The sequence below is a fragment of the Xyrauchen texanus genome, chromosome 1 (assembly GCF_025860055.1).
Source record: "Xyrauchen texanus isolate HMW12.3.18 chromosome 1, RBS_HiC_50CHRs, whole genome shotgun sequence".
NCBI classification, from domain to species: domain Eukaryota; kingdom Metazoa; phylum Chordata; class Actinopteri; order Cypriniformes; family Catostomidae; genus Xyrauchen; species Xyrauchen texanus.
In genome coordinates this window covers 36,328,335-36,354,579 of record NC_068276.1, presented here as the reverse complement: position 1 = coordinate 36,354,579, position 26,245 = coordinate 36,328,335, and the positions used below count along the sequence as shown (strand labels likewise).

Below are 26,245 nucleotides of genomic sequence, written 5' to 3'. Positions count from 1 at the left end.
TGTGTGGCACTGACGATGACTTTAGCTGGCTCTACACTAGCAGACTCAACACAACTTCACTTGGGTGGGAGGTGTCACACTTCATGATTTTTGTTTCTAATTTTGCCCTCCTAGTCAGTGAGCATTTACAGAATAAAAACGGAGGGAACGTGTCACACGTAATGACTGCCTTTAACTTTGTTTTGTGCCTTATCACTGCAGCAGTAGTATAGATTTTTATTACAACCTGGCTATTCATAATTGTTATTGTACATTTAAACGGTTCCTTACCATGTACATTCAGTTTGGCAGCGATCTCAAACAACTTTTTTTCTTTCTTTTAATGGTCTATCATGATATGACATATGAGATATGTCATGCAAACAAACGTGCTGACTCCAAACAGTAATGAACTTCTCCTCCAAATGCATCTTCAACGAGCGCTTTTCAGATGATATGCTTTAACTGCATAAAAAAATTGCTTCCATCCTCCGACAAAAAAACACTTTATACATGAACTGCACTCATTGGTAACTGCCATGGTGGCATGTTCCCACCCTACCTACAGCCAGTGATAATTTCAAGTAAGGATGTGTATTTTCAGTGGTTCAAAGCATTAACACAGATGGGAGTCCAGACAGTCAAGTGATTAACACCTCCCACTGAGAGGTGCTAATGGGCGATCTGTCTCCCTCTGCCTGGCCAGTGATTATGTTAATGAAGCTAACACCTAAAAATCATTGGGAGCCACACATGCCGGTGAACAAGCTATCACATCAAATAGACTACTTGCAAAACTGCTTCCGTGATCTACATAGTGAGGCTAAGGCATTTCCAGTTATAGTGTTCAAAGCGCCTACATGCAGAGGCTAATTCATGGGAGGGCAGATTATTTATTTTTTATGACTCTCAGTTGATTAAAACAATAAATAATGTTTTTGGCACTAATGTGACATCTCAAATTTATAATTTGCTGAAATTAGCCTCTAAATATATATTTTTTCCTTTCCAAATGTAGCTACACTCATTCATTCATTGATGATATTTAATACCTGTTGAGCTTCGATGTTAAATTACACCATAACATGATTGCAAATGTCTTTACTCTTGTTAAATATACCAGATGGATTGACTTACTCTGCACGCTTTAAAAATCACATAACAGAATGATGCAGTTTTATTGTCAAAATAAATAAATAAATGTGCTCAAATATACTTAACAACACTATACTGTATATTTAATCTATTTTAAACATTATAACTCATCTTTGACAGCTTTTCTACTTATGCTCTTACACTTCAACATACATGTTCTGTATATCGATATACTTAATCATGAAACAGTGACACAAATTAAAGATTAAAATTTACATTTAATAAAAATAAGGTGATGCATGCGTTCATAAGGTCTATCTGTCCTCCCTGAGGCTCCCTCACACATGGAGCATCACTGTATTGGAAGCGTGTAGTTGTTTCATATAAAGATTGCTGGTGCTGACACCCTTTACTAGTCTCCTTCAACCTTCTGTCTTGTGCGGTTTAAAGGGTTAGTTCACCCAAAAATGAATTAAATTAAAAATGAAAAATGATCCCATAATTTACTCACCCTCAAGCCATCCTAGGTGTATATGACTTTCTTCTTTCAGCCAAACACAATCAGAGTAATATTACAAATATCCTGACTCTTCCAAGCTTTACGTGAGTGAATGGTACTTTACATTTTGAAGCCCAAAAAAGCACATCCATCCATCAAAAAAGTAATCCATACTGCTCCAGGGGGTTAATAAAGGCCTTCTGAAGTGAAGATACATTTTTGTAAGAAAAATATCCATATTTATAACTTTATATAATATACTATAATCACTGGCTTCCGGTAACGGCCGTCCACATGTTCACAAGAGAATCGAGTTCCGATATGACGTAGGTGTAGTATAACCTCTGGTGAGAATTGATGAACGCGGAAGCGTGCGCTGTTTACAGCAAAGGAGAACGGTGAAAAGAAGTGAGTTGTTTTAGCTATACTGTAGATTTGTATTAGTCTTAAAATGGACGTTTGTGCATCTATCCAGTCATTCCAATCATCCATTCATGGCAGCAAACACTCTCAGCCTCTGTTTGCATTACCTCGCATTTCCTGCATGAGCACCACCACGTCTTCTGTACTCTCCATCTACCAGATTATTTTGTTTGTGCCGCTGCTGCAGCCTCCTCCATCTCCCAGAGTTCCTGGTTGATGTACTCAGGTTCAAACAAATAGGGCTGAGCAAAAAACTCAATCTTCTCTTCTCTTATATCGAAATCCTTCTTTTTTGGGTGAAATAACCCTTTAAGCTGAACTGTGGTTTAATGTCAGCTACGGACCTCCGTGTGAGGGCAAACGGTAAAATGTGCTTGAAGTGTATACCAGCCATTGTGTTCTCAGAATTTTGAAGAAGCTGTACACTGTAATGTTCCGAATATTTCTTCCCCTGTCTCTAAAAATGTCCGGAACTTAAAATGTTCTCCTGCACAATCATTTTAAGTGGCATTTCATTAACTAGGCAACTAAGGCACATTGTAAATCTGTATAATGTACAGTATGTCACGAGGATTAGTGCAAGTAGTCCAAAACAGGCTAATGTATTTAATTCCTGCCAGATAACATGAGGGTCAGTGGATTCAGGGGTTGTGTATGCTGTTTCAGCACAAACATTTATTTTGCACTTCCTGATCAAAGTGTGAAAATAAATTAGCGTAAAAATGAGCGCAAAAATTTACATATGTCTTACAAATAATATTTTTAACACAACCACAACATACTTTCAGCTAATATAATCAATAATTAATAACTAGACTTATTACAACAAAATATAATAAATGTAATTCATTATTTTCTTCAAATATAAGCCTGGTTGCATTTACTCTATGTGACTGAAAACAGTTTTACCTTTCATTCAACTCTCATGAATTGCTCATGGGAAATGAGAGACTTTTAAATGCAGCGTGGGATTCTTTAAAACCTTTTGGGCGTGCACACACACACACACACACACACACACACACACGGTTGGGGTGCAAGGAAAATGTATGCCTTAAAAAATGCCAGCTGGCCACAGCCAAAGTTGAATACAAAAACAGGCCCAAGCATTTTAAAATATATATGTTAAATATATTAATTAAATACTTCATGAATGAAAGGTACTTCATCTTCATTTTCTCTTTTTATTTGAAACTTGATGGACGTAAACCAAAAGGTATGATTATTCATTACAAATAAACAATGAGTCTGACACTAGTGGACAAACAGCTTTATATTATGTAGTACATGAGTTAAAAAGAAAAAACTCAAAACAGTAAAACTTATTCTGATCCACTTTCAAAACTGTTGTAAAATAGTCTATACACACATCTGTGACCGCACATCAGATTAATTCAATACACCGCAAAAACATCATTTTCTTAATTAGTCTTTTTGTCTTGTTTTCCAGTATAAATATTTAAATATCCTTAAAACAAGATATGTTTACTTGACAAGCGGAATGGCCTTGTTAGTTCTTGTTTTCAGAGACATCTGTAAACTTCATGCTTAAAACAAGAAAAAAAAAAACTGCCAGTGGTGAAAGAAAAATATATTTCTTCTCACTTTTAAATAAGTTTACTTTTCTTACCCCACTGGCAAATAGATTTTTCATGTGTTAAGCATAAACCTCACTAAAATTAATTTGATTTCTATGTAAAAAATATAAAATATCTTGTGCAATTTTGCTTGTCAAGTAAATATTTTTTATTTTATTTTATAATTTTTTTAGATATTTTTACGATAAAACAAGAAAAAAAATAAGAATTAACACCCATTAATAAACGCCCTTCCTCATTTCAACTTATTTGAGACACATAACTCTGCATTTTTGCATTGCTCCATGTTTCTACCATTGCAAGGTATACTGTCATACTGGCCATCAAACCCAGTTCATGGCCATTAATCAAGAAAAAAAAGAAGAAGGGAGAGGAGTTTTTTGTCTGTAATAAAGATTAGCTAAAGAGAACGCTCTCACAGAACCACTCAAGATTCACAGATCAGCATTTCTCATAGAACTCTCATTCCTCTGCTTTGGGTCATTTAAATGTAATCATAAAGAGAAAGAACAATTTAATAAAAAATTGTCAGCAGGCTTTATTCGTGTTGGTTCTAGTTTCAGATACTATACGTGTTCTGGAAGAGCATAAATGTTCTGTCTGTTCCTCTTACCTGCTGAGAGCTGGTTTGGCTGATCTGAGTGAGTCACTGTGTGACACTGCACTGTGTGTAAGAGCTTCAGCCACAGAACTGTCACTGGAAACACGCTTCCTTTGGAGCTTTGCAACCCTAAAGAAACAAGGAACGAGGCAGAGAGAGAGAGAGAGAGAGAGAGAGAGAGAGAGAGAGAGAGAGAGAGAGAGAGATATTATCAAGTTGAATATTTGACTATATCGCTAAAATGTGACTGAGCTCCTTTATCAAAGGCCAGTCATTATTTCAGCAACTATCAAAAGCCTAAAATATTAAATGAAAATTACTGCTGTGATTCGTGATCTCAATTTCATATGTTGCTACATTCTAAAATGTGTAAGGCAGCATTTCAAAGTACAGATTACATTCTCAGTATTGTCACAATGGCTGTGCTATGGCAGTTATTGGTGTAAACTGACTTATAAGGTCATTTTTCTCTGTCAGGTTTTAAAGAGAAACTTACTACAGAGTAAGCAACATGAAGTCTACCAGAATAATAACACATCCAGTTTAATGGCACAGCTCCCTTAAGCACTGAGATTTGTTATCACTACAACAATGCAGCTAGTACTGTATGCATATAAGGAACACATACAATACTTCCAATCCGTTGGTCATGAATTCACGTCTGCATTTGGTTTGAATATATTTCCGGGCTGAGACATTACACTACACATTACAGTTTGGTTGACAAAAAAAAAAAATCCAATAGCTTTAGATGTTATTTCTGATTGAAAAAAATAAAATAAAAATAAAAATAATGTGAGAGAAAGAGAAAGAAACAAAGCTAGACTATCCTTTCATCTCCACTGAATGTATCCCCCTGTAGCAGTCTGATCTCATTTGATAGAAAAGCATAACTGGTGGAAAAACATTACAGAGACAAGAGACAATGAAAGCGAGCGAGCGAACGAGAGAGAGAGAGAGAGAGAGACCCAATATTTCTTGACACTCAAAAAGACAATGCTGTCTGTCACTTTATTCACCTACAGTTCACCCTGGCAAACTCCACACATAGAAAACAAAAAAGGCCAAATACATCCACTTATTAATTTAATGTCATTTAGTGATTCTGTTTGATTTTGAATTGAACAAAAGCATGTTCAGTGTTGGCTTGGGTAGATATTATTACTTCTTCCATAAGGGAGTTAATGGATAATGATCCCTGTGAAATGCATCAGCAGCAATACGTGTGTGACTGAAAACAAACCAAGGATAGAAAAGTTGCAAAAAATGCACCCAAAACAAAAAGAGCTGAAGAATATATATATATAAAAATGAAAAATATGAAACAAAATATACAAATGAATAGAAGAACATGCCAAATATATAAGACAAAATTATGAGAAATGAGTAAAGAAGTGAAGGTTAGCCAAAGTTTGAAGTTTTGAAAGACGCTTTCTGTTTTAGACATAACAGACATGCCATTAAGACTGCAGACACCAGATTTAAGTATTGACAAATAAGAAAATGTCTAAGCCTCTTGCAGCAAAAAGCCCAGCAGATGGCCATAATGACATCTGAAATTGTTTATGCTGCTGTGTTTACAACATTTTGCGAAAAAAAAGCCAGACCCATACCCCAAAACAAATCATAACAGAAAAAGAGCAGGAAGACAGTTTATACTGTATGCTTGTGCTGTTTATGACACAACAGAGTTCAATAAATTATATACAATTATTACAGAAAACAAGACTGATTTAAGAAACATTCAGCTTTGATGTCAAATACCCAAGTGTCTGAGAGTGAACCTTAAAAAAATGTGAGGGAACTGTAGTACATCAAAGTATCTAATGCTGATTAAATGATAATAATACAGTAAAACAGTTAGGTCCCAGAAGTAAAAATCATATTAATTTTCTCCATAGAGGAATTGATTTTTAACAATAATCTGTACTGTACACATCTAAAGACAGACCTACAGTGAGCTAATGACCTAATGATGCAATCGAGTCAATCTCCCAACACTCTCAGATTACTTATATATTTGTATATATCTCAATAGTTTGCAATAATCTTAAATGTATAGTTTATATACTTTTTATTATAGTTTTTAAAAATGTCATTCGCATTGCTTCATGGGATTGTAGTTAATTCTCTATTGTATTGTAAGTACACAACCTTCTTGTAACCTTCGTCTTTTTGTCTGATTTCAAATCAAAGTTTGTAATGTTCCGATTCACCTCTGAGATGGCTGGTTTGGTTTATGACATAGTGATTTCATAAAGTCCTTCATAAAAGAGTTCTATGGAAAAAATGAATTGGGAAATGACTATACTTCCAGAACCAAGATGGCTGAAAAAGTGGACGGGCTTTGTTGAGTTCTATAGATTTATTTTTAGTCATTCTGATGTTTAAATAAAGAAAGATATAGAACATATCAGGGCATGGTGCTCTTTCTCAAACAGACACAGCACATAAGGACAAAAGGCTGATCATTACCACACAACTACAGAACACATGACAGCAGCAGCAGCAGCAGCATCATCATCAGGACACACAAAGGACTGAAAGTGCATTGAGTGTTCGCTCAATGTTTTCCATTGGGAGCCAGAAATAAAAGCTCCTATCAAATGGGTTATACAATCATGACATAATCAGAGGAGATTTATGCCCAATGCATTGCACTTGACTGTGTTTGTTTCAACCAGATCCATTACACCACTTCCTTCTGCCCAGAGTCCAAATGCTCTGTTGCAAAACATATACATTGCATTTAAACCCTTTGGTGTAGGAGCTGTTGAGAGAAACACATATTGATTGTTGTGAGTTTCAACAGCTACTGTAGCATCCCTCTTACAACAAATTGTAAAAATTAATATAAAATATTAACAAACATTTTCTTTACTACACATGAACTTATAAAAAATATTACATGATGAAGCTACAGCTAAAGAAATTTAACTACAAAGAAAGAAAAACAGAAATTTAGATTACTGTCTGTGTTCAGTTTCCGTTTCTAGGTCTCACACACACACACACACACACACACACACACACACACACACACACACACACACACACACACACACACACACACACACACACACACACACACAGAGAGAGATAAGAAAAGGTTGTAGCAGATCAAGCTCTGCACTGCAGGAAATGCTCTGTTTTATTCACTCTGAAACACACACATACAGTACATCCACACCCACCCAATTTCACATTTTCATCCCTAAACATGCAAATACATTCACATATGAACTAGCCCACAGATTTGTGCAAGCTCATCTAAAAAGTATTTCAGAAGCTACAACTATAAATGCCCTAGGTGAATGTTAATCTTACAGTTCTCAGTGTAGTGGAATTAATGTTGTTAATCTAGTGTTTGTATAAAGCAGCTCAACTGTGAGAACCACAGTGCCACCAGACGGCTCAGTGCACTATAGCTCCCTGATGGCAGATTCCAAAGCAGACGCTGCGGTCTCATTAAGAGCAATCTGAGTTATGAGCTGCTGCTAGTTACGAACATGTCTCCTGGTTTTAAGTGTTTGTAGAATTTATAGATCTAATTTATCAAAAGCATAAATATACTGAGAAGACAAAGATTAGCTGAAAGGATGGCACTAGATGCATATGTACAGCTACAGATGTTTGTGCATGTGTGTGTGTTTATTGTGTCTCACCTTGGTCCAGGCGAGTTTGATGGAGAAGAGGAGGATGAGGGAAAGTCAAATTTGCGTGGAACAGACGGTATGTCTCCTGAGGAGTCCACCAGATCTGGCATGCCTGGTGATGTGCTGACTGTCTCTGTGACAACCAGCTCTGGGTCCAAAACGAACAATTCATCCTGAGAAATCTCGGTCACGTAGTTAAGATGCTCCTGAGAAGACAATACACACAGACCTCATATAAATGTGAATTGACACTCAAAAGTTGTTAAAATTATAGATATTGAATAGAAAGACTGGTATGAAGGACTCACTTGAGCTCGATCAATCCTGTAGAATCGATCTGCTGTTGTAGCTGTAAATATAGACAAAATCAGACCACTGAGCAGGTCCAACAACTCCAAGAGTAAGTTCAAATTGGACCACAGGAGAGAAAAGCTCTCTTGATCTTTTTATGAAGTGTTTATTTACACCACAATAATGTTTTAACAGCTTATCATTGTGATTAACTGATATGCAAATGCAATGCATCTGTTCAACAAGAAAGCACTTATCACATGCTTCAAGGGATAGCTTGCTCAAAAATGAAAATTCTGTCATCTTTTATTACCCTCATGTTCCAAACCTGTCTGACTTTCTTTCTTCTATGGAACACATGGGATGTAAGGCAGAAGGCATGAGATGTAAGGCAGAATGTTAGCCTCTTAATGAAGTTGGAAGGGTTAGAATGTTTGTGAAGTATCATTCACTTTCATTGTATGAAAAAATATGCAATTGATGTGAATGGTGACTGAGGCAAATATTCAAACATTCTTCATTTGTGTTCGAAGGGGGAACGGAATTCATACATGTTTGGATCAACATGCAGGTAAGTAACTGACATAATTTAGATTTTTGGGTGAACCCATGACATTCATGGACATGCACACTTTTTGCCAAAAAGGGTCAATCCAGTTATTTGGACAAATGGTTTCAAAGGATTTGTGTTTGTGTGTGACATTCACATACAGAACACTCCCCTCATGCCTTTCTTAATGAACAGGAAAAGAAACTGCCACAGATATCCCATCTCACAAAAGCAAATGAATCCCACAGAGGGATAATGAACTGTGGTGGAGTGTATACAATGCACACACTTCCAACAGCTTGTCTTCATCCCAGTAAATAACAGTTACTGCACATACAGTGTGGACATGATTCCCCCATGTATTGGCTGTATATATACTGCCCCTAAGTGTTGCTTGGAAGCACTGACAATCAAACCTGGACTTGAAATAATTTCGACAGCAACTTCATTAAACTGAGCAGAGATCAGAAGTGCTGTCACAATCACTCCAAAAAGTTCTGTCTCATGTTGCCGCACTCAGATCTGGTAATGAAGCCCTCAGAAGCTCTTTAGTCTTAGAATGAGCAGATGAGTTCTGCACTGGGCCAGTGGGAGGAGTGGAAGGAGGGACTGGAATGGAGGGATGATAAAAATGGTGGAAAGATGGAAGTACTGAGATAGTGTCAGTTTGATGTGTAGCAGTTTAGGTTGCTGTCATGGAGGATTAATGTGTAATGATGACTAATGTCCAGAGTCTTGAGATGCTGTCAAAAGACGCCTAAAGGCCCTTTCACTTTACAAGATTTGCAAAAGGGCTTTAACGCACATTTCAAAACAAGCATCATACATCGCTTTGACCTTCACAAGAAAATCGATGCAGACATTATCTTAGGGCAATTTCACCATTTATTAATTCACACAGTGCATCGAATGTGTGTAATATGAATATTACCCTATAAATATCATTATATTCCTTTAACTTTGTGTTGTACAACTTGATTCATCTATCTAGATATAAACTGCTTCGCTCCATAGAGGCTGACTGCGAAAAGTGTATTTCTACAATCTCAATCGGTCACTGAAAACACATCTACAATGCTAGGTGTCAGAGAACATAATCAGCAATATGTACTGATTACAACTTTATTTGAGAATTTTTTTTTTACAATTTTTAATTCTGCCATGGCATTTAATGGAAAAAACTAAACAAAACAAAAAAACAGACATTAATTGTTTCCAAAGAGTTGATAAATCCTGCGGGCTCAATGGCCTTAATTGCAAATTAAGGCATAGAGGTGTGTGTGTGTGCGTGTATTTGTAGGCACACGTGCGATTGTGTGCTTGGATGTATGAGCAATGAGCTCTTTCATAAATGTTTTTAGCTGATGCTGATCTGCAGGTGTGACCTGGTGGAGCACAAGCACACAGAGTGTTCATCATGACAGACATGCCGTTAATATGCAGAAATAAGCTCCTACCTCTTTCTCTGCAGCTCAAATTCTCCTGCTGACAAATATCATTCTAATGATAATCCTTATTATAGCTGAAATGTCAGAGTATATTCTGTTTCTTTAATATGAAGACTCATGACTATTTCTTTTGTGCTCTTTCTCAACTGTACTGTAGCTGACTGTGGCACTTAAAAGTATTTTGTAGGCCTGACTCATGTTTTGAATTTCTGACCTTTACTCTGCAGTTTTATTCACATGGGAAAATATAACGCTTTGTGCACTGATAAGCACAATTCCAGTCCACATCCTAAAGGAGCATAATGGCATGAACTGTTCTGTGCTGTAGCAGGCCACTGTGTTGGTCACAGAAAAAGAAGTGAGACCTCGGTCCATTCCAGCCCTGCACTTCTGAATTCTAACATACACATTGCAATAAAAGAAAACTCACAGTCGAGAAAGCACCATTTTGCTGACAGCCTCTGTGATGACAAAGCCTTAGGTTTGGTCCCATCACCTTCCTGAGAATGAAAGGGGAAGTGATAGAAACGAGGAAAGAAGTCATGATTAACGGCATCTCATGTAACTCAGAGCAGACAAACAGCATCTGTACATTGCAGAACTTCACCATTTTCAGCACACACAAACCGATTTTTCATAATTTCCTGTTACATCTCTTTCCATAAAGCTTCAAAGTGCCATTTGAACATCAACTGCATATAACTTGCCATGAAATTCATGCAACTGAGTCAGAACCTTATATCTAAACACAACATACACACTACAAAGACTTTCCTCACAGAATCCACAAGCACAAAATGAATACAACACCTGCATGCACCATAACTATAAAGCTGCCATTCCCAACAGAGGCTAAAACGTGATCAACAGCATCCATTCACACAAAGCACATGGGAGCACTTAGGACCCAGGGGAAATATTTCGGGAACAGTTGGCTGAGCTGGTGGATTTAGCTTACTGAGCTTACTGTAATTTGTGCCTATTTGAAGTTTCTGCTATAACATCTGTCATGAGGGAATGCCGTACTAATGAGGGTCCTATTTACGTCTACAAACAGACCAGTGTTTAGGAGGTGCTAGAGTGCTCTAATCTCACTCAGGAGGATGTGGAAGAGTTTTAGGATGGGTTCTGGAATACTTTGGTTTAGGGATATTGTTAAGCTCTATCTGAAAACAAACTCTTTTGTGTAATTTATCTCTCTGGGGATTTACGCACACTCATAGAAAACATTTCTGACTCAGAGCCTACTTTTAGAGTACAGAAATGTGCTGTGCTAGTATTAACTAAGGTTTGCATCAAAGGAATTTTCATCAGATTCTTAGTACATGTGACCAAGCTGTATTTCCAGTCTTGTTCCTGAAAGTGCTCCAGGTGTGCCTGTCTCACCTCTCTGGAGTGTATTACCCACCTGGAGCACCAGTCGCTGTAGAGATGGGTGACATGAAACAAAGTCCTGCGGGAGACCCCATTCCATTAGATACACACACAAACCCCATAGATCAGACACTCTACACATTAGATCAGATCACATACTGTACACACACACACACACACACACACACACACCTCAAACCTCACACCCCTCTTTAGTCAACAATATAACAGATGCTATAGCACATAACCATCATCTGCTGACTGATTGAATGAACATGAGCATGTGAATTTGAGTTTGAGAATAAAGAATACCAACTTTCACAGAGACTCTAATCACACCAGTTTTCACACAACTTTACCACATAGGGTATTTCATTAAAGACTGCTGAAGACAGGCAGTGTGTGTGCCTGTGTGTGTCTGTATGTGAGAGATTTTAAGATATATTCTCCTGCTCTTGCCTTCCATATGCCAAATACAACAAGCCATCATTTGCATATTTCTCTAGATAAAGGCTCAGATTGGTTGGGGAACCATTTAGTTTCATAGATGAAAGTGAAATTCTTTATCTAACCACTGTTCCCTAAAGAAAAGACAAAAGACAGCATGAGATGACATGAAAGGTCTATAGTTCATACTATCTGTTGCACTGAATAAAACTTCTCTGTCATTAGATTCTCACTTAATCAAACACCAACACTTCACTCCTCATTTCTCTTTTCCTATCCTCCTAATTTCAAATTTTTTATTTCATAACCCACTCCATCTGTTATACCCACCCCCTCATTTTTTACCTCCTGTAGTCTCTCAATGTGAGTGCGGCAGGTTTCCAGATCACTGTCTCCAGGGACAACGATGAGACCCATTGGGATCGCTGAGTTAAGGATGAGAGAGAGAAAAAAATGAAGTTAAAAAGAAAGATGGAAAGAATAAACAGAATCATTCAATCACTCACAGTAACAGGCTGCTGTTTTTGGTGAAAAACTTGGCCCAAATTGTTTCTCTCTGGAAATACTGATCAGCAGTGGGAGAAGGAGTAATAATATAAGAGAGAGGAAGAGAGGTATGGTGCAGAAAGAAAGAACGAAAACAAACAAACAAACTTTGGCAACTTTGCCAAATTAATCTCTGTTTAATGAATATTTCTATTCACCGGTTGATGAATATGATTTATGACAGTTGTGTCTGCCATGTCCAACAAGTGCATGCTGAGACCAAATCAAGCTCATTCAAATGAATCCTCAGATTTCCCATGAAACAAGGTCAAACAGTAATAGGATGTGATGGGGAGGATGTGGCAATTTAGTCTCTACAAGACTCAATATCTCTGCAGGCATTTTGTAGACTCAAGGCTATAAGCCTGCTGTTGACTCTGCTGTCATTAAGAGGAGGAGAATATGATGTTTGTGCAGTGGTTGCTGAGGGTGAATGTATCCTTTCATGTATATACACATCCTAGTGTCCAAGTCACTTCAGATGCAAATGGTGAAAGCATGGATGAATCCCTTAATGTGATCCCAACTAGGATTGCCAGGTTTCTACCACAGCCAGATACAGGACTCTCCAGCTCTAAATAAGGGACTTTTTTTCCAGCAGGGCTCCTGCGCAACACGCTGCACAATGGTTAAAGAGGTCTACTTAGAGCTTGTTTACAAAGGCAAATTATTGAAAACCAGCATGGATGGATGGATGCAAAAACTTGTTCTTGTAAATCAGAAAAATTGGGGTCATCAGTTTGTAAAAAGTAGGGTTGCTCAGATACCAATATTTTGGCTTCGGTAAGATACCAGCCCTGGTACCTCGGTATCGATACTAAATCGAACCATTAATCAACAAATAAAAAGCCTCAGATTTTTTAAGACTTTACACAGAAAATGACTTGATTAAAAGAACTGCATAAAGTCTTACAGATACAAATTATGTGTTTTCTGAGGTAATTTTCTGGATTCTATGTTAAATATGTTAATTAAATGTTATGATCAAATTGTGTTTAATCAAATTGATACATACAGTTTTAATCAAACAAATAAAACAAAAAATATATGTATATTTTTACCAAAAATTTCTATTTTATTTTTGGTCAAATAAAATGCTTCAAAACAGAGCTTCACATTATTAATGAATACACTAATGAAAAAACTAATCTGATTACCTGTGGCACAAGGCTGCTTGCTTTGGTATATTGCTTACAGATAATACTACTATTAATAATAATAATAATTCAACTATTCAATATTAAATAATTGTTATTATGAGCATTATTGCTACTTTTTGAATATAAAATTTTTATACAGAAGTTAAAGTTTTCTATCGATAAATTTCAATATCCATTTGAATAGAGCTTTCATGTTAGTGGGACTTTTATTTTGACAGACATTTGAGTTCTTCCTTTTTTTGACGGGTTATTTATATAAAGTTTCCCATTAATGCAGGAATATTCCCGTCGCAACTCTTGGGCTGAAATCTCCGAGCTGCACCGGAGGAGTTCATTTAAATGTTAACAGCCATTTATATTCTAAACACACTGCATGAAAATTAAGCAGCAGCAGTGGGTGGTGTGTGTATGTGTATGTTTGTGTGGGAATCATATGACAGAGATTTTGTTCATTCTGTAGCGTGCAGCACATGTGACTGAATAATGTTTAATTAAATTACATCCTTCTTCTGTTTTATTATCACACTTTGCCATATCCAGATTATATTATATTCAAATTGTCATTGATTTAATTTCAAATTTGTCACGCCTCATATAATTTAGCTAATGACAGCATTCTGCAATATGGTACAAAAATTAGCAACAAGATGATATCGTACCATTTACATTTTTTTGGTGTCGCGATGCTTCATCAGTACAGGTAAACCATGCACCCCTAGTAGAAAGTAAATGACTACTGTGATCTCGGTATACACCGGTATTAGCGCTGGTTGGACGCGAGGTGGTACTATGGGATAATTTTCGGTAAACATGGTTAGACTACACAATAAAGCAAGACACCTTGATTTCAAACTTTGAACTTTATTTTGTATTTATTTGAACAAAAGTTCAAATGAAACTGGAAAAAAATAAGTGCATTTAAAATGTGATGTTCAACTTTTTGAAAGATGGCTTTACAAGTGTTGTGAACATCTCTCTGGTAAAGAAGCTTCATCCGTGCATTCTCTACCTGCCGGGTATTTCGTTATCCAGGAAAATATATCATGTGTGTGAATAAATTCATTTAGTTCCCTCCTTCACGATATATATATCCAATTACATCGGAAACCTCGGGATGAGGGATTAGTGAATGTTCTTGCTTTATTGATTTTGCATTGAAAACTCAATAATTTACTTAAAAAACGAAAAATTAAATCAAATACATTACTAAATTCAAACTGCACTCCAAACGAAACCAAAAAGCAAACAAATAAATAATAAAGTGATAAAATAATTTATATATATAAATTATTATATAGGCCAGTATCCGTCTAAACATGCAGGTGGAAAATTACTTACACAAATGAAGACATAAAAACAATTATAAATGTAAAAATAATAAATATAATGATGATAGTAATCACTGAAATATAAATCCTGTTTTTGTATTATTTTATACATTTTGTATTATTTTTAAGGCTGCAGAGTTGCGTTCATAATAAACTGCTCTGTGGAAATAAAGTGAATTGAACTCAAAGCACCTCCTGAACTGAGATGTCTGAGGTCATTTGCAGCACTCATAAAAAATACAAATCGGAAGGCAGAAACAAATTGTGAGATCCTTAGATGCGCATGTTCCACGAGACTGCACGTCTCCATATCAGCGCGTCATATATGCGCATATACGGCTTTCCTGTCATCTGTACTTAATAATATAATAAACATGTGTCTTTGTGTCTACGGGAAAAATATTTTTAATATTCATTTGATAATAATAATAGTCTAATAATAATAATAATAATAATAATAATAATAATAATAATTATTATAATTTAATAGATAAATGGGAAAACAAGCCAAATATCGTCTGTTTGCTCAACCCGAATGTGCATTTCTCTCTATAAATTAACAAAATGATCATTACCACTTTTCCCAGTGTCGCTGCGGCTCGCTTTGTGCGTGCTCTTGTAAAAATTATTACATTATTACGGTTTAGTATTTCTCTGTAATCTAGAACAGTGTTAGCAATGTTACTGATAACATTCTTTCTCAGTCCTGGAACTCAAACCATTTTCTGATACAAGTGTTTTTCCTTGATGCCTAAACACAGCCAATCACCAGCACTTTTAGATTTGGGCACATCTAGCATGCTACATGCTTATAACTGACGTTGACAAGATTAACCCCTTAGGTTTTGAAATTTGGTACCGAACGACAAGACATTTTTAGATACTCGATTGTTTAAAGGCAATTCGGTCGGTGCCTAAAATGTATCGAACTGGATACCCAGCCCTACGTTTACTGTTGATTTGGAATTGTGAATCCACTTGTGATCACAACTATCATGCACTCGAATACAATATGTTTGACAACATTCTCCTGCTTTTGACAGAAAACTTACCAGAAAATGGCACTGACTGTTATTGATGTTTCCCCCCGGCCAAGTGTGGTATCCACGTAATGTAGCAACAGCCAATATATCACACAACTCATGAGAAAGGTGTTTTTCAGGTCCATTTCTCTCAGTTTGTGAGTTATTCTTAGCAGTTTGAGTGTTAGATGCTAAAAAAACGTGACAAATCCATATTGATTTCATATGGAATGCAAGTTTGTTGCCTTAAATATGGGACGTTTGGAAGCCCTAATCACAACTGTAACAGCTATGCATCGATTCATTTCAGTGACAAACCCAACCAGGCCTGACATGATGAAGATACAGTATGTTTCACTGCTAAAGGAGTGGAAGTCATACTGTGTATAGGGACACAGATCCAGCAGATTCTCACAGGATTCAGAAAGGCACGGCAATATTTCTGAATTAAATTAGCTTTCTCAAGAGGATGGAAAGCTTCTCTGGCAAATTGGGGAGGAAGTGAGAGAGAAAGCAACAGGGGAAGCAGGAAGAAACTAGCAGAGAAAGAGAACAGAGAGATGGGAGAGGTCTCTTCCATTGAGGAATGTTGGGTTGCTTAGCAACATCTGAACAGTCATTCCCAAATTCTATTCAGGTTTGCTCTCCGTCTCTGTGCAGTTGATGGTATTGTCAAAACTCTTCAGAAGAGTGAAGAGGGGTTGACAGCAGCATGCAGAAGGGATCCAGGAATGAGTGTTATATTTTTGGATCACAGAGAAGAGTACAGAAAAACTGCATGAACAGTAAAAAAGCTTATCTCTCCATGTCTTTCCTTTATCTGTCCATTTTACACACACACACACACACACACACACACACACACACACACACACACACACACACACACACACACACACACACACCTACCTGCAGGTATGTTTTTAACTCTCACACTAGCAGAATACCACACACACACACACGTGATCCCATGTTACATAGATTCTGTGAAAAGATTCTGTGTCAAAACCCAAAGCTAAATCTATTTCTGATACATGTCTGAAATGTTTCTCAGAGATCCACTAAATGTCTGCACAAGAGACTTTAATCACTCATTGCAGTGTTGTGATGACACCTAGTGCTAAAAACTTACATTTACACACTCATAGCATTGAGCTGCCACAGCACACTAAGAATTACCACTGTATTTTCTGGACTGAAAATGTTTGAGTGTAACGTTATATGTGTGTGCATTTGATACTCACAAGCTTCTTTGAGTTTCTCCTTGTCATAGTGCAGAGCTTCATAATCGTGCATGCTGATGCGACTCACTCTGATCCGTAACCTTTCTGGAAATGGTTGCTGACTGCTGGACAGGAAAAAAAAATCCAATCAGAAAAACACATAAATAATCAAACAGGATCTATGGCACAAACATCTCACAGATTGAAACTTTCAATAACTGTAGTGTATAAAAGTGAGTCAGCGTGCCGTCTTGTTTAGGTATAGTATTCTGCCCTTGACTTCTGCTTCACCAAACAGCACTACTGTCACAAAACGTATTAAACCCACTTCTGTTATTTGGCATTTTACCGGGGGTTATATTAAGGGCCTATCTGCCGTCGATACAGTGCTTTCCCCCGCAGAACCGGCCAGGTGTGAAATTAACAAAATCTCTATTATCTAATTTGGCAAGACTAAAGCAAGCTTCTGTGTCCTTAGTAAGCTTTTATGAGGGTAATATATTCACTTTTACAGTTTCAGAGAAAAGCAATGAGACAGAGAGAGCTTATAAATCACACTAAACCTCTCACTTTTAGTAACAGCTCAATAGAGAGACAGCAAACCGGCAGAGTTAAACGTTTGGCTCACTCTGAATATTTTATAAAATCACCTCCAACCAAATACACAGACATTTGTTATTTGGTGGGAGACATTTTAGCCAGTTGCCCTTTTAAAGAGCCTTCATGCTTTATAAAGCACATTCAGAAATTGCAATATGACCCTGATCTTATAAGATAGTTCACCCAAAAATGAAAATTCTTTCATTTATTCACCCTCAAATTAAAATTACTTTCCTTCTTCTGTAGAACATAAAATTAGTTGTTAAGCAGAATTTTAGCCTCAGTCACCATTCAATGTCATTGCATCTTTTTTCCATGCAATGAAAGTGAATGGTGACTGAGGTTAACATTCTGCCTAACACCTGCCTTTGAGTTACAAAGAAGAAAGAAAGTCATATGGGTTTGCAACAACAAGAGGGTGAGACAATTACAGGGATGAATCATTTTGTGGTCAGCCATGAATGAGTGTGTTCTCACAAATGTGTGCATGTTGCACATACTCATTGAGCAGTGGTATCGATGTGCGTCTTTTGGTTTTCTGCACCATGTTGGCCTGGTTTCGAAGGGAGATGTGAATGACAGATGGGGATAGTTTGCAAGGCTCTCCATCCACCTGCATGGGGATCGACTTAAAGGTGGTAAGAGTGACCTCACGACATTGATTTAACCTCTCACCGTGACCTCCGACCTGCAATGTGGCCTACAGACACAATATAGAGAGAGTGTCTAAAAGACATATTTCTGATTTGAGGTCAATTAATAATTATGTAATGAGGTGAAGCATACCAGTGATGTCATTGTGAATCCAATGACCTCAATGCAGCCATCATCGTGCCGCTGAGGCTCAAAGTCATGATGCTCACTTGGATTGCCCCATGGCATAGTGCCTGCACAATACCTGCAATAAACATTAGCACACAAATATACAAACACTTAACACTGTCATATCTGGAGCAGATACAAGAATAGATTATTATTACAGGTATATAGAGCTGTGTGTTACCTGGGGATATTGAGGAAGACCAAGCACAGCAGCTTCAAATCCTGGACTTTAGAGGTCAAATCTGTCCCATCACACTATAGAGAATGAGAGTGAGATAAAGCAATAAAACATTTAATTTAAGCCTCTAGAACAATAAAACAGTCAGCTGAAAAAAACTTTCAACACTGAAGTAGACACTTTATCTCTTGGTGCTTAAAGCCCAAGATGAAGAAATGCATAAAAAAACTTTCAAATACTTCAGAGACCTAAAACAACAGCGGCTTATTAGCATTTCAAAACACACAGATTTCCATGTGTGCATTCTATTTCCTCTCTTGCGCTGCACAAAGGGCTATTTGTGTAGCTAATCTCTGTACATACCACCACTTTGATGTGTTTGGCCAGGTCTTTGGAGCTGCCCATCAAGAAATCAGAAAATGCTGTCTGTATTAAAAAGAAAAATCATTATGCACATCACCATCCCACTCATCACTCACATCATAATTATATTACTATTAAAACTAAATATTAAATAAAATAAATAACTTGTCTGAGAATGTGGCCATTTGACTGTGAGAGAGTGCATGTGTCTCACTTACCCCTGCATAGAACATTTTGTTTCTGAATCGGCTGTTAAATTTCTCAGGGTTGGCCTCTGAGGACAGAGAGAATTAATTAATCTCAATTAGCAAAACGTTTTTTTTACTATTAAAAACAATCTTATCTTACAAACCCCAAATGACACATGCACACAAACATGCAAACAAGATTCTACTCTAAAGTCTTAATATATGGTTACATGTAATAAAAAATAGATTAATGCCTTTACACCAACCTCGAGATTCGTGGAACTCTAGTGTCACACGAGCATCAAAACCAAGGCTGAAATAATTATTGAAGACGTCTAGGGGAAGCTGTGGAGCACAGATAAATCTGACTATCACACTTCAGCTGCTGATGCAGATGATACTGCTGCATTTGACCGTGTGTAAAACAGCAAAGCAAGAGATTGTATGGGTTCCAGAGCTCTTACCTTGTCCGTCACCTGCTCGTCTCTTTCTTCTGGGCCCGCATCTGGGTTGGGCTTCACATGGAGATTCCATCGATCTAGCTGAACAATATTTCCATCCTCAACGTGAGACAGAATTTTACTCAAAGGTTCATCTGTGTAACCCTACACACACACACACACACACACAGACTTTCAAAAATGCTCATATATTGCCCAAATAAGCGCACCTCTCTATCTTTACCATAGATTTGTGACAGAAGTTTTACTCACCCCACCCCAGTTTAGTGTCCTAGCGAGGTCATTTCCAGTGCCCAGAGGAAGTACTGCCACAGCAGGCGAAGGATTGAGCTGCAGCTGATCAAGAGTGGACAATATCCAGCCCACCTAAGACAAAACATAATTTAATGTCAGTGTGTGTGTGTGTGTGTTTGTGACAGAGAAAGAGCTTACAGTACCTACAGTAAAAAAACAAACTAGTTAGTATTAGATATCTTGTATTGTAAAATCACAACCAACACAGTGCAGAGAGTAAGAACCTCACAAAAAAACGTGAGAGAGTATTTATGAGAGAGTATGAATCTATGGTGCGTTTTCCTCAAAACTGCAAAAAAGTGCAGTTCAGCTGCATGGGGGAGGAGTGATGGGATGGGTGGAATTAAACTACTTATTTCCATGGGCTTATGGCATTATTCCTGAACTTCTCCCTTATGGATCAAAGTCACAGTGTGAAATATGACTGCATTCAGATCAACATTTAATGCTCTTAATTACTCACACAGACGGATTACAGAGATGTGACAGCATGGGGTAAACCAGGACACACACATCAGCATTGCATGTCAGAAAACTGAAACATGTGACTCAAAAAAGTGTCATAGTATTAAGACAGGAAAAACATCTCTTGCTCAGCTAACAGGCAGGGAGATGAGAATGCAGTGCTGCCTAATGCTGGAGGGGTTTATTATTATTACACACACTCACCTCACCTAACATCCACATGACTCTTCTCAGATTATTGTCACATTCACACATATATGCTCACTCACCGTGCCATCCCCACCACAAGCCAGGATTCGCAAGTTGTGTACTTTGCGGTACATCTCCAACCTACAAATACGCATAAACATACACGTTACAATATAAACATGGCAGAGTTTACTACTTTTCTTCTGAGGGCATGCAAATACAGGTACTGACCCCTCCTGAGGACCCCCTTGACTGAGATCAAAGACCTGCCGAGGATTTAGATACCACAGAAAGGACTGAATTATTTTAAATCCCTAAGAGAGAGAGAGACAAAGAGAAAAAGAGACAAACTGTTGTTGTAACAAGTGCACTTCATACACGTCACCTTCATACACAGTCAGACTGGTCTGGTATCATCATCATCATTATCAACAGACCTGGTTTCCTCCACTCTTTGGATTTACAAATACCAGTAGTGGCTTCATGAGCTGAGAGGGAATAGGCCTCACTATGAAGGGCTTCAATCGAGCCTCCTGGAAGAGAGAGAGAGAGAGAGAGAGAGAGAGAGAGAGACATGGGATGAAGATAAATCATGCTGTTTTTTACTGGGTCATCCTGTGGAACCACAAAGACAATTTTTTGGTTTGACACATACCTCTGCTCCCTTTTTGCTGGATTTGCGTTTGAAAGATGTTCGTTTCTTCTTTTTGCTTGACTTTAGTGATGACTGGAATTGAAAAACAGCAAAACAAAAATATTACAAAGCAGCTCCTCAATAAAATGTAATAATGCTTAAAACACACTGTAATGTTGCTAGTGGCTGAACACAGAATAGTTGCCAAATTTGTAACTTTTTATTTATTTCAATTTGTGCTGAACAGCTCTTTCATTCAGTAAATATGGAGTTCAAGGCCAGACAAAATGATTTCTAAGCAAAGCATACGCAGAGCAGAACATTTCTTAATTTCTTTTTAGAAAGCATGTAAAACTATGATGACGTTTGAAAAATCAGTTTGTAAATTTTGTGGAATTAAATGTTACCCAGAAAATGACCAGTGTGTCATATTGCTTGTATAGGCCTGAATGAGGGTGGGTACACAAAGCATTTTGCATTTTATTCAACCACAGGAGACGCTGACAGCACTGGTCAATAATTTACAGACCCACAAAATGTATTTAATTATCTATTACAGTTCGTTGATCTTTCACATAAAATGTGAACAAATCAAGCATTACAGCACAATGCTACAAAGTAACAGGGTGTAGTGTGTGGATACCTGAGGTCGGCGAACCCGTATGATCCAGGTAGGTGGTACTATAACGGCGGCGTGTGCTCCTAATGAACATGGTTCTTCTATTTGCTGCAGCATAAAGCATGCCACCTTATTATGATACTGTACACAGACAGAGAGAGAGAGAAGAGTAGTTACACACTGACACAAAAATGTACATGCTCTACAATACTGAAACACACAAACAAATACAAGCTGAGGGACTTACTGCTTGTTTGCACCAGGAGCAACTAATGGCTACAATCTCTTTACTGTGAAAAGCAAACTTCTGCTGAAACCCCTGCAGGAAGAGATTAGAGAACAGACATCTAATAAGTCCTTTAAATGCTTTAGAATTCAGTTATTAGCCTTTGTTATGTGATGCATGTAATATGTCTAATGTTTTATCTCTAAACACTCTTATTTAGACTCATTATACCCACCTTTCCGCACTGTTTGCATTTGCCCTCTTGTCTTCTCCGGTGAACCCAGTGGTGTCGCACTGTTGCAGGCTGCGATACGAACAGTTCACAAGATTTTACATAGCTCTTTTATTCATAGAATATGACAGTCTGTGTTAAGAAGCGCACAAACAGTTATATAACAGAATAAAGCATACAGTGTGTTTGGAAGATGAGTGGGGATGGTTTGAGAGATGAACAGGCAAAGACAGCAGAACAGGTACCAAAGCACTTCAGGAGCTGTGTTTTAATTGAAAAACAAAATCTCCACAGCATCATTAGGGAGAAAAAAGTTACTGAAAATGTATATGTATAAATACATATACATATATATATATATATATATATATATATATATATATATATATATATATATATATGTATGTATAAATACATATACATATGTATATATATACACACACACACATTCACTGGTGGCCAAAAGTTTGGAAAAAAGTACAGATTTAGCTCTTATTGAAAGAAATTGGTACTTTTATTCACCAAAGTGCCATTCAACTGATCACAATGTATAGTTAGGATATTATTAATGTGAAAATTACAATCTGTTTTTTTTTTTTTTTTTTCAGAACTTCTTAAACTACTTCAAAGAGTTCTCATCAAAAACTCCTCCATTTGCAGCAATGACAGCTTTGCAGATCCTTGGAATTCCAGCTGTCAGTTTGTCCAGATACTCAGGTGACATTTCACCCCACACTTCCTGCAGCACTTGTCTTGTCAGGCACTTCTGACACACCTTACATTCTAGCTGATCCCACAAATGCTCAATGGGGTTAATATCCACAACACTCTTTTCCAATTATCTGTTGTCCAATGTCTGTATTTCTTTGCCCACTCTAACCTTTCTTTTTATTTTTCTGTTTCAAAAGTGGCTTTTTCTTTGCAATTCTTCCCATTAAGCCTGTACCCCTGAGTCTTCTCTTTACTGTTGTACATGAAACTGGTGTTGAGTGGGTATAACTCAATGAAGCTGTCAGTTGAGGAAATGTGAGGTGTCTATTTCTCAAACTAGAGACTCTGATGTACTTATCCTCTTGTTTAATTGTACATCTGGCCTTCCAGATCTCTTTCTGTCCTTGTTAGAACCAGTTGTCTTAGAAGAAAGTAGTGTACACCTTTTTTTTTTCTCAATTTCAAGCATTGTATAGCATTCATTCCACAAAACAATGATTGACTGACAAATTTCTAGAGAATTGTTTTTGCCATTTTTGACCTAATATTGTTAAGACCTGCCAGTCGATTGCATACTGTGGCAAATCAAAAACAAAGACATTGTTAAGCTAATTTAAGGAACCAAATAGCTTTCAGGTGTATTTTTTTTTCAGCTGCATGATTACTCAAGGATAAGGTGTTGGAGTGATGGCTGCTGGACGGGGCCTGTCTAGATTTGATCAAAAAGGACTTTTTTTCAAATAGTGATGGTGCTGTTTTTTACTTCAGTAAAGTCCTAACTATATTTTGTGATCAGTTGAATGCCACTTTGGTTAAGGTACCAATTTCCTTCCGAAACAGCAAAATCTGTACATTATTCCAAACTTTTGGCCACCAGTTTATAAATATATACTGTATATACACACAATATATATATTGTGGCCAGTAGGGGCGGCATCTGGGCAGAGCGAGGCCAGGAAGATAAGAGGCGAATGATGTCCACCTGTGCGCCACAATATATATATATATATATAAATATATATACACACACATACACTAATGAGCCAAAACATTATGACCACCTGTCTAATATGTTGTTTGTCCTCGCATGCAGCCAAAGCAGCGCTGACCAACCAAGGCATGGACTCTACAAGCCCCCTGAAGGTGTCCTGTGGTATCTGGCACCAAGACATCAGGAGTAGTTCCTTCAGGTCTTATAAGTTGCAAGGTGGAGCCTCTGTGGATCGGACTTGTTTGTCCAGCACATCCCACAAATGGCCAATTGTATTGAGATCTTGGGAATTTGGGGGCCAGGTCAACACCTTTAACTCTTTATCAGGTTCAAACCATTCCCAAACAATGTGTGCAGTGTGGCAGGGTGCATTATCCTGCTGAAAGAGGCCACTGCAATCAGGGAATACATTGCCATGAAGGGTTGTACCTGGTCTGCAATGATGTTTAGGTTGTTGGCATGTGTCAAATTGTCATCCACATGAATGGCCAGACTCAGGGTTTCCCAGCTTGTTGTCTTCCCACAGTGCATCCTGGTGCCATCACTTCCCCAGGTAAACAGTGCACGCGTCCACGGCGATCCACATGATGTTAAAGAAAACGTGACTCATCGAACCAGGCAACCTTCTTCCACTGTTCCAAGGTCCAGTAACAACGCTGGCGTTCCCATTGTAGGTGCTTTCGACTGTGGACAGGGTCATCATGGGCACTCTGACCGGTCTGCTTTTAAATGAAGCTTAACATTGTCTTTGTGTTTGTTTTTGAGTTGCTACAGTATGCAATAAACTGGCATGTCTTAAGGTCAATATTAGGTCAAAAATGGCAAAAAAGAAACAGCTTTCTCTAGAAACTCGTCTGTCAATCACTGTTTTGAGGACTGAAGGCTACAGTCTTAAACAAACAAAGGACAACTTGCTCTAACAAGGACAGAAAGAGTTGTGGAAGGCCAGATGTACAACTAAACAAGAGGATAAGTACATCAGAGTCTCTAGTTTGAGAAAGAGATGCTTCACATGTCCTCAGCTGACAGCTTCATTGAATTCTACCTGCTCAACACCAGTTTCATGTACAACAGTAAAGAGAAGACTCAGGGGTGCAGGCCTTATGGGAAGAATTGCAAAGAAAAAGCCACTTTTGAAACAGAAAAAAAAAAAGAAAAGGTTAGAGTGAGCAAAGAAACACCGACATTGGACAACAGATAATTGGAAAAGAGTGTTATGGATCTTAAACCCATTGAACTTTTGTAGGAACAGTTAGACTTTAAGGTGCATGAGAAGTGCCCGACAAGACAGCCACGCCTTTGGATAGTGCTACAGGAAGCGTGGGATGAAATGTCACCTGAGCATCTGAAAATACTGACAGCTAGAATGCCAAGGATCTGCAAAGCTGTTATTGCTGCACGTGGAGAATTTTTTGATGCGAACATTTTGAAGTAGTTAAAAAAAAAATCTAATTGTAATAGTAATTTTTCCACATTATTAATGTCCTGACTTTGGTGGGGTGTTAACACCTAACTTTATTTTGGTGAATAAAAGTACCAATTTCTTTCCATAAGAGCAAAATCTGTACATAATTCCAAACTTTTGGACACAAATGTATATACTCAGTGATCACTTTATTAGGTACACCTGTTCACCTACTTATTCATGCGGTTATCTAATCAGCCAATCATGCAGCAGCAGTGGAATACATAAAATCATGCAGGAGCTTCAGTTAATGTTCATATTCAATGTTCAATTAATAACCTCTCTCATCAATAAGGCCTTTTCTTCTGCAGAAATGCCGCTTACTGGATGTTTATTGTTTTTGGCACCATTCTGAGTAAACACTAGAGACTATTGTGCTTGAAAATCCCACGAGATCAGCAGTTACAGAAATACTCAGACCAGCCCGTTTGGCACCAAGTATCATGATACGGCCACAATAACTGAGATCACATTTTTCCCCAATCTGATGGTAGATGTGAATATTAACTGAAGCTCCTGGCCTGTATCTGCATGATTTAACGCATTGCACTGCTGCCACATGATCGG

The 26,245-nt window shown here is 37.6% G+C and overlaps 1 protein-coding gene across 4 annotated transcripts in view; it reads right to left on the bottom strand.

Moving 5' to 3' along the window:
- The window catches only part of LOC127622029 (diacylglycerol kinase zeta-like), an 87,383-nt gene that overhangs the window by 22,558 nt on the left and 38,580 nt on the right, over positions 1-26,245 (bottom strand). Inside the window, exons 9-29 of one of the 4 annotated variants that reach the window (XM_052095937.1) lie at positions 22,515-22,583; positions 22,301-22,372; positions 22,078-22,194; positions 21,456-21,527; positions 21,238-21,333; positions 21,032-21,114; positions 20,881-20,941; positions 20,105-20,218; positions 19,856-19,996; positions 19,658-19,736; positions 19,422-19,477; positions 19,204-19,266; positions 18,844-18,917; positions 18,627-18,738; positions 18,341-18,540; positions 17,262-17,365; positions 12,307-12,386; positions 10,571-10,640; positions 8,160-8,200; positions 7,861-8,057; positions 4,208-4,324 (exon numbers count right to left, since the gene is read on the bottom strand). In XM_052095937.1, the coding sequence (XP_051951897.1) occupies positions 4,208-4,324; positions 7,861-8,057; positions 8,160-8,200; positions 10,571-10,640; positions 12,307-12,386; positions 17,262-17,365; positions 18,341-18,540; positions 18,627-18,738; positions 18,844-18,917; positions 19,204-19,266; positions 19,422-19,477; positions 19,658-19,736; positions 19,856-19,996; positions 20,105-20,218; positions 20,881-20,941; positions 21,032-21,114; positions 21,238-21,333; positions 21,456-21,527; positions 22,078-22,194; positions 22,301-22,372; positions 22,515-22,583 (2,018 nt within the window). Of the gene's footprint in view, positions 1-4,207; positions 4,325-7,860; positions 8,058-8,159; positions 8,201-10,570; positions 10,641-12,291; positions 12,387-17,261; positions 17,366-18,340; positions 18,541-18,626; positions 18,739-18,843; positions 18,918-19,203; positions 19,267-19,421; positions 19,478-19,657; positions 19,737-19,855; positions 19,997-20,104; positions 20,219-20,880; positions 20,942-21,031; positions 21,115-21,237; positions 21,334-21,455; positions 21,528-22,077; positions 22,195-22,300; positions 22,373-22,514; positions 22,584-26,245 lie in introns of all 4 variants that reach the window. The other 3 variants (XM_052096016.1, XM_052096097.1, XM_052096183.1) reach the window with 3 other exon arrangements.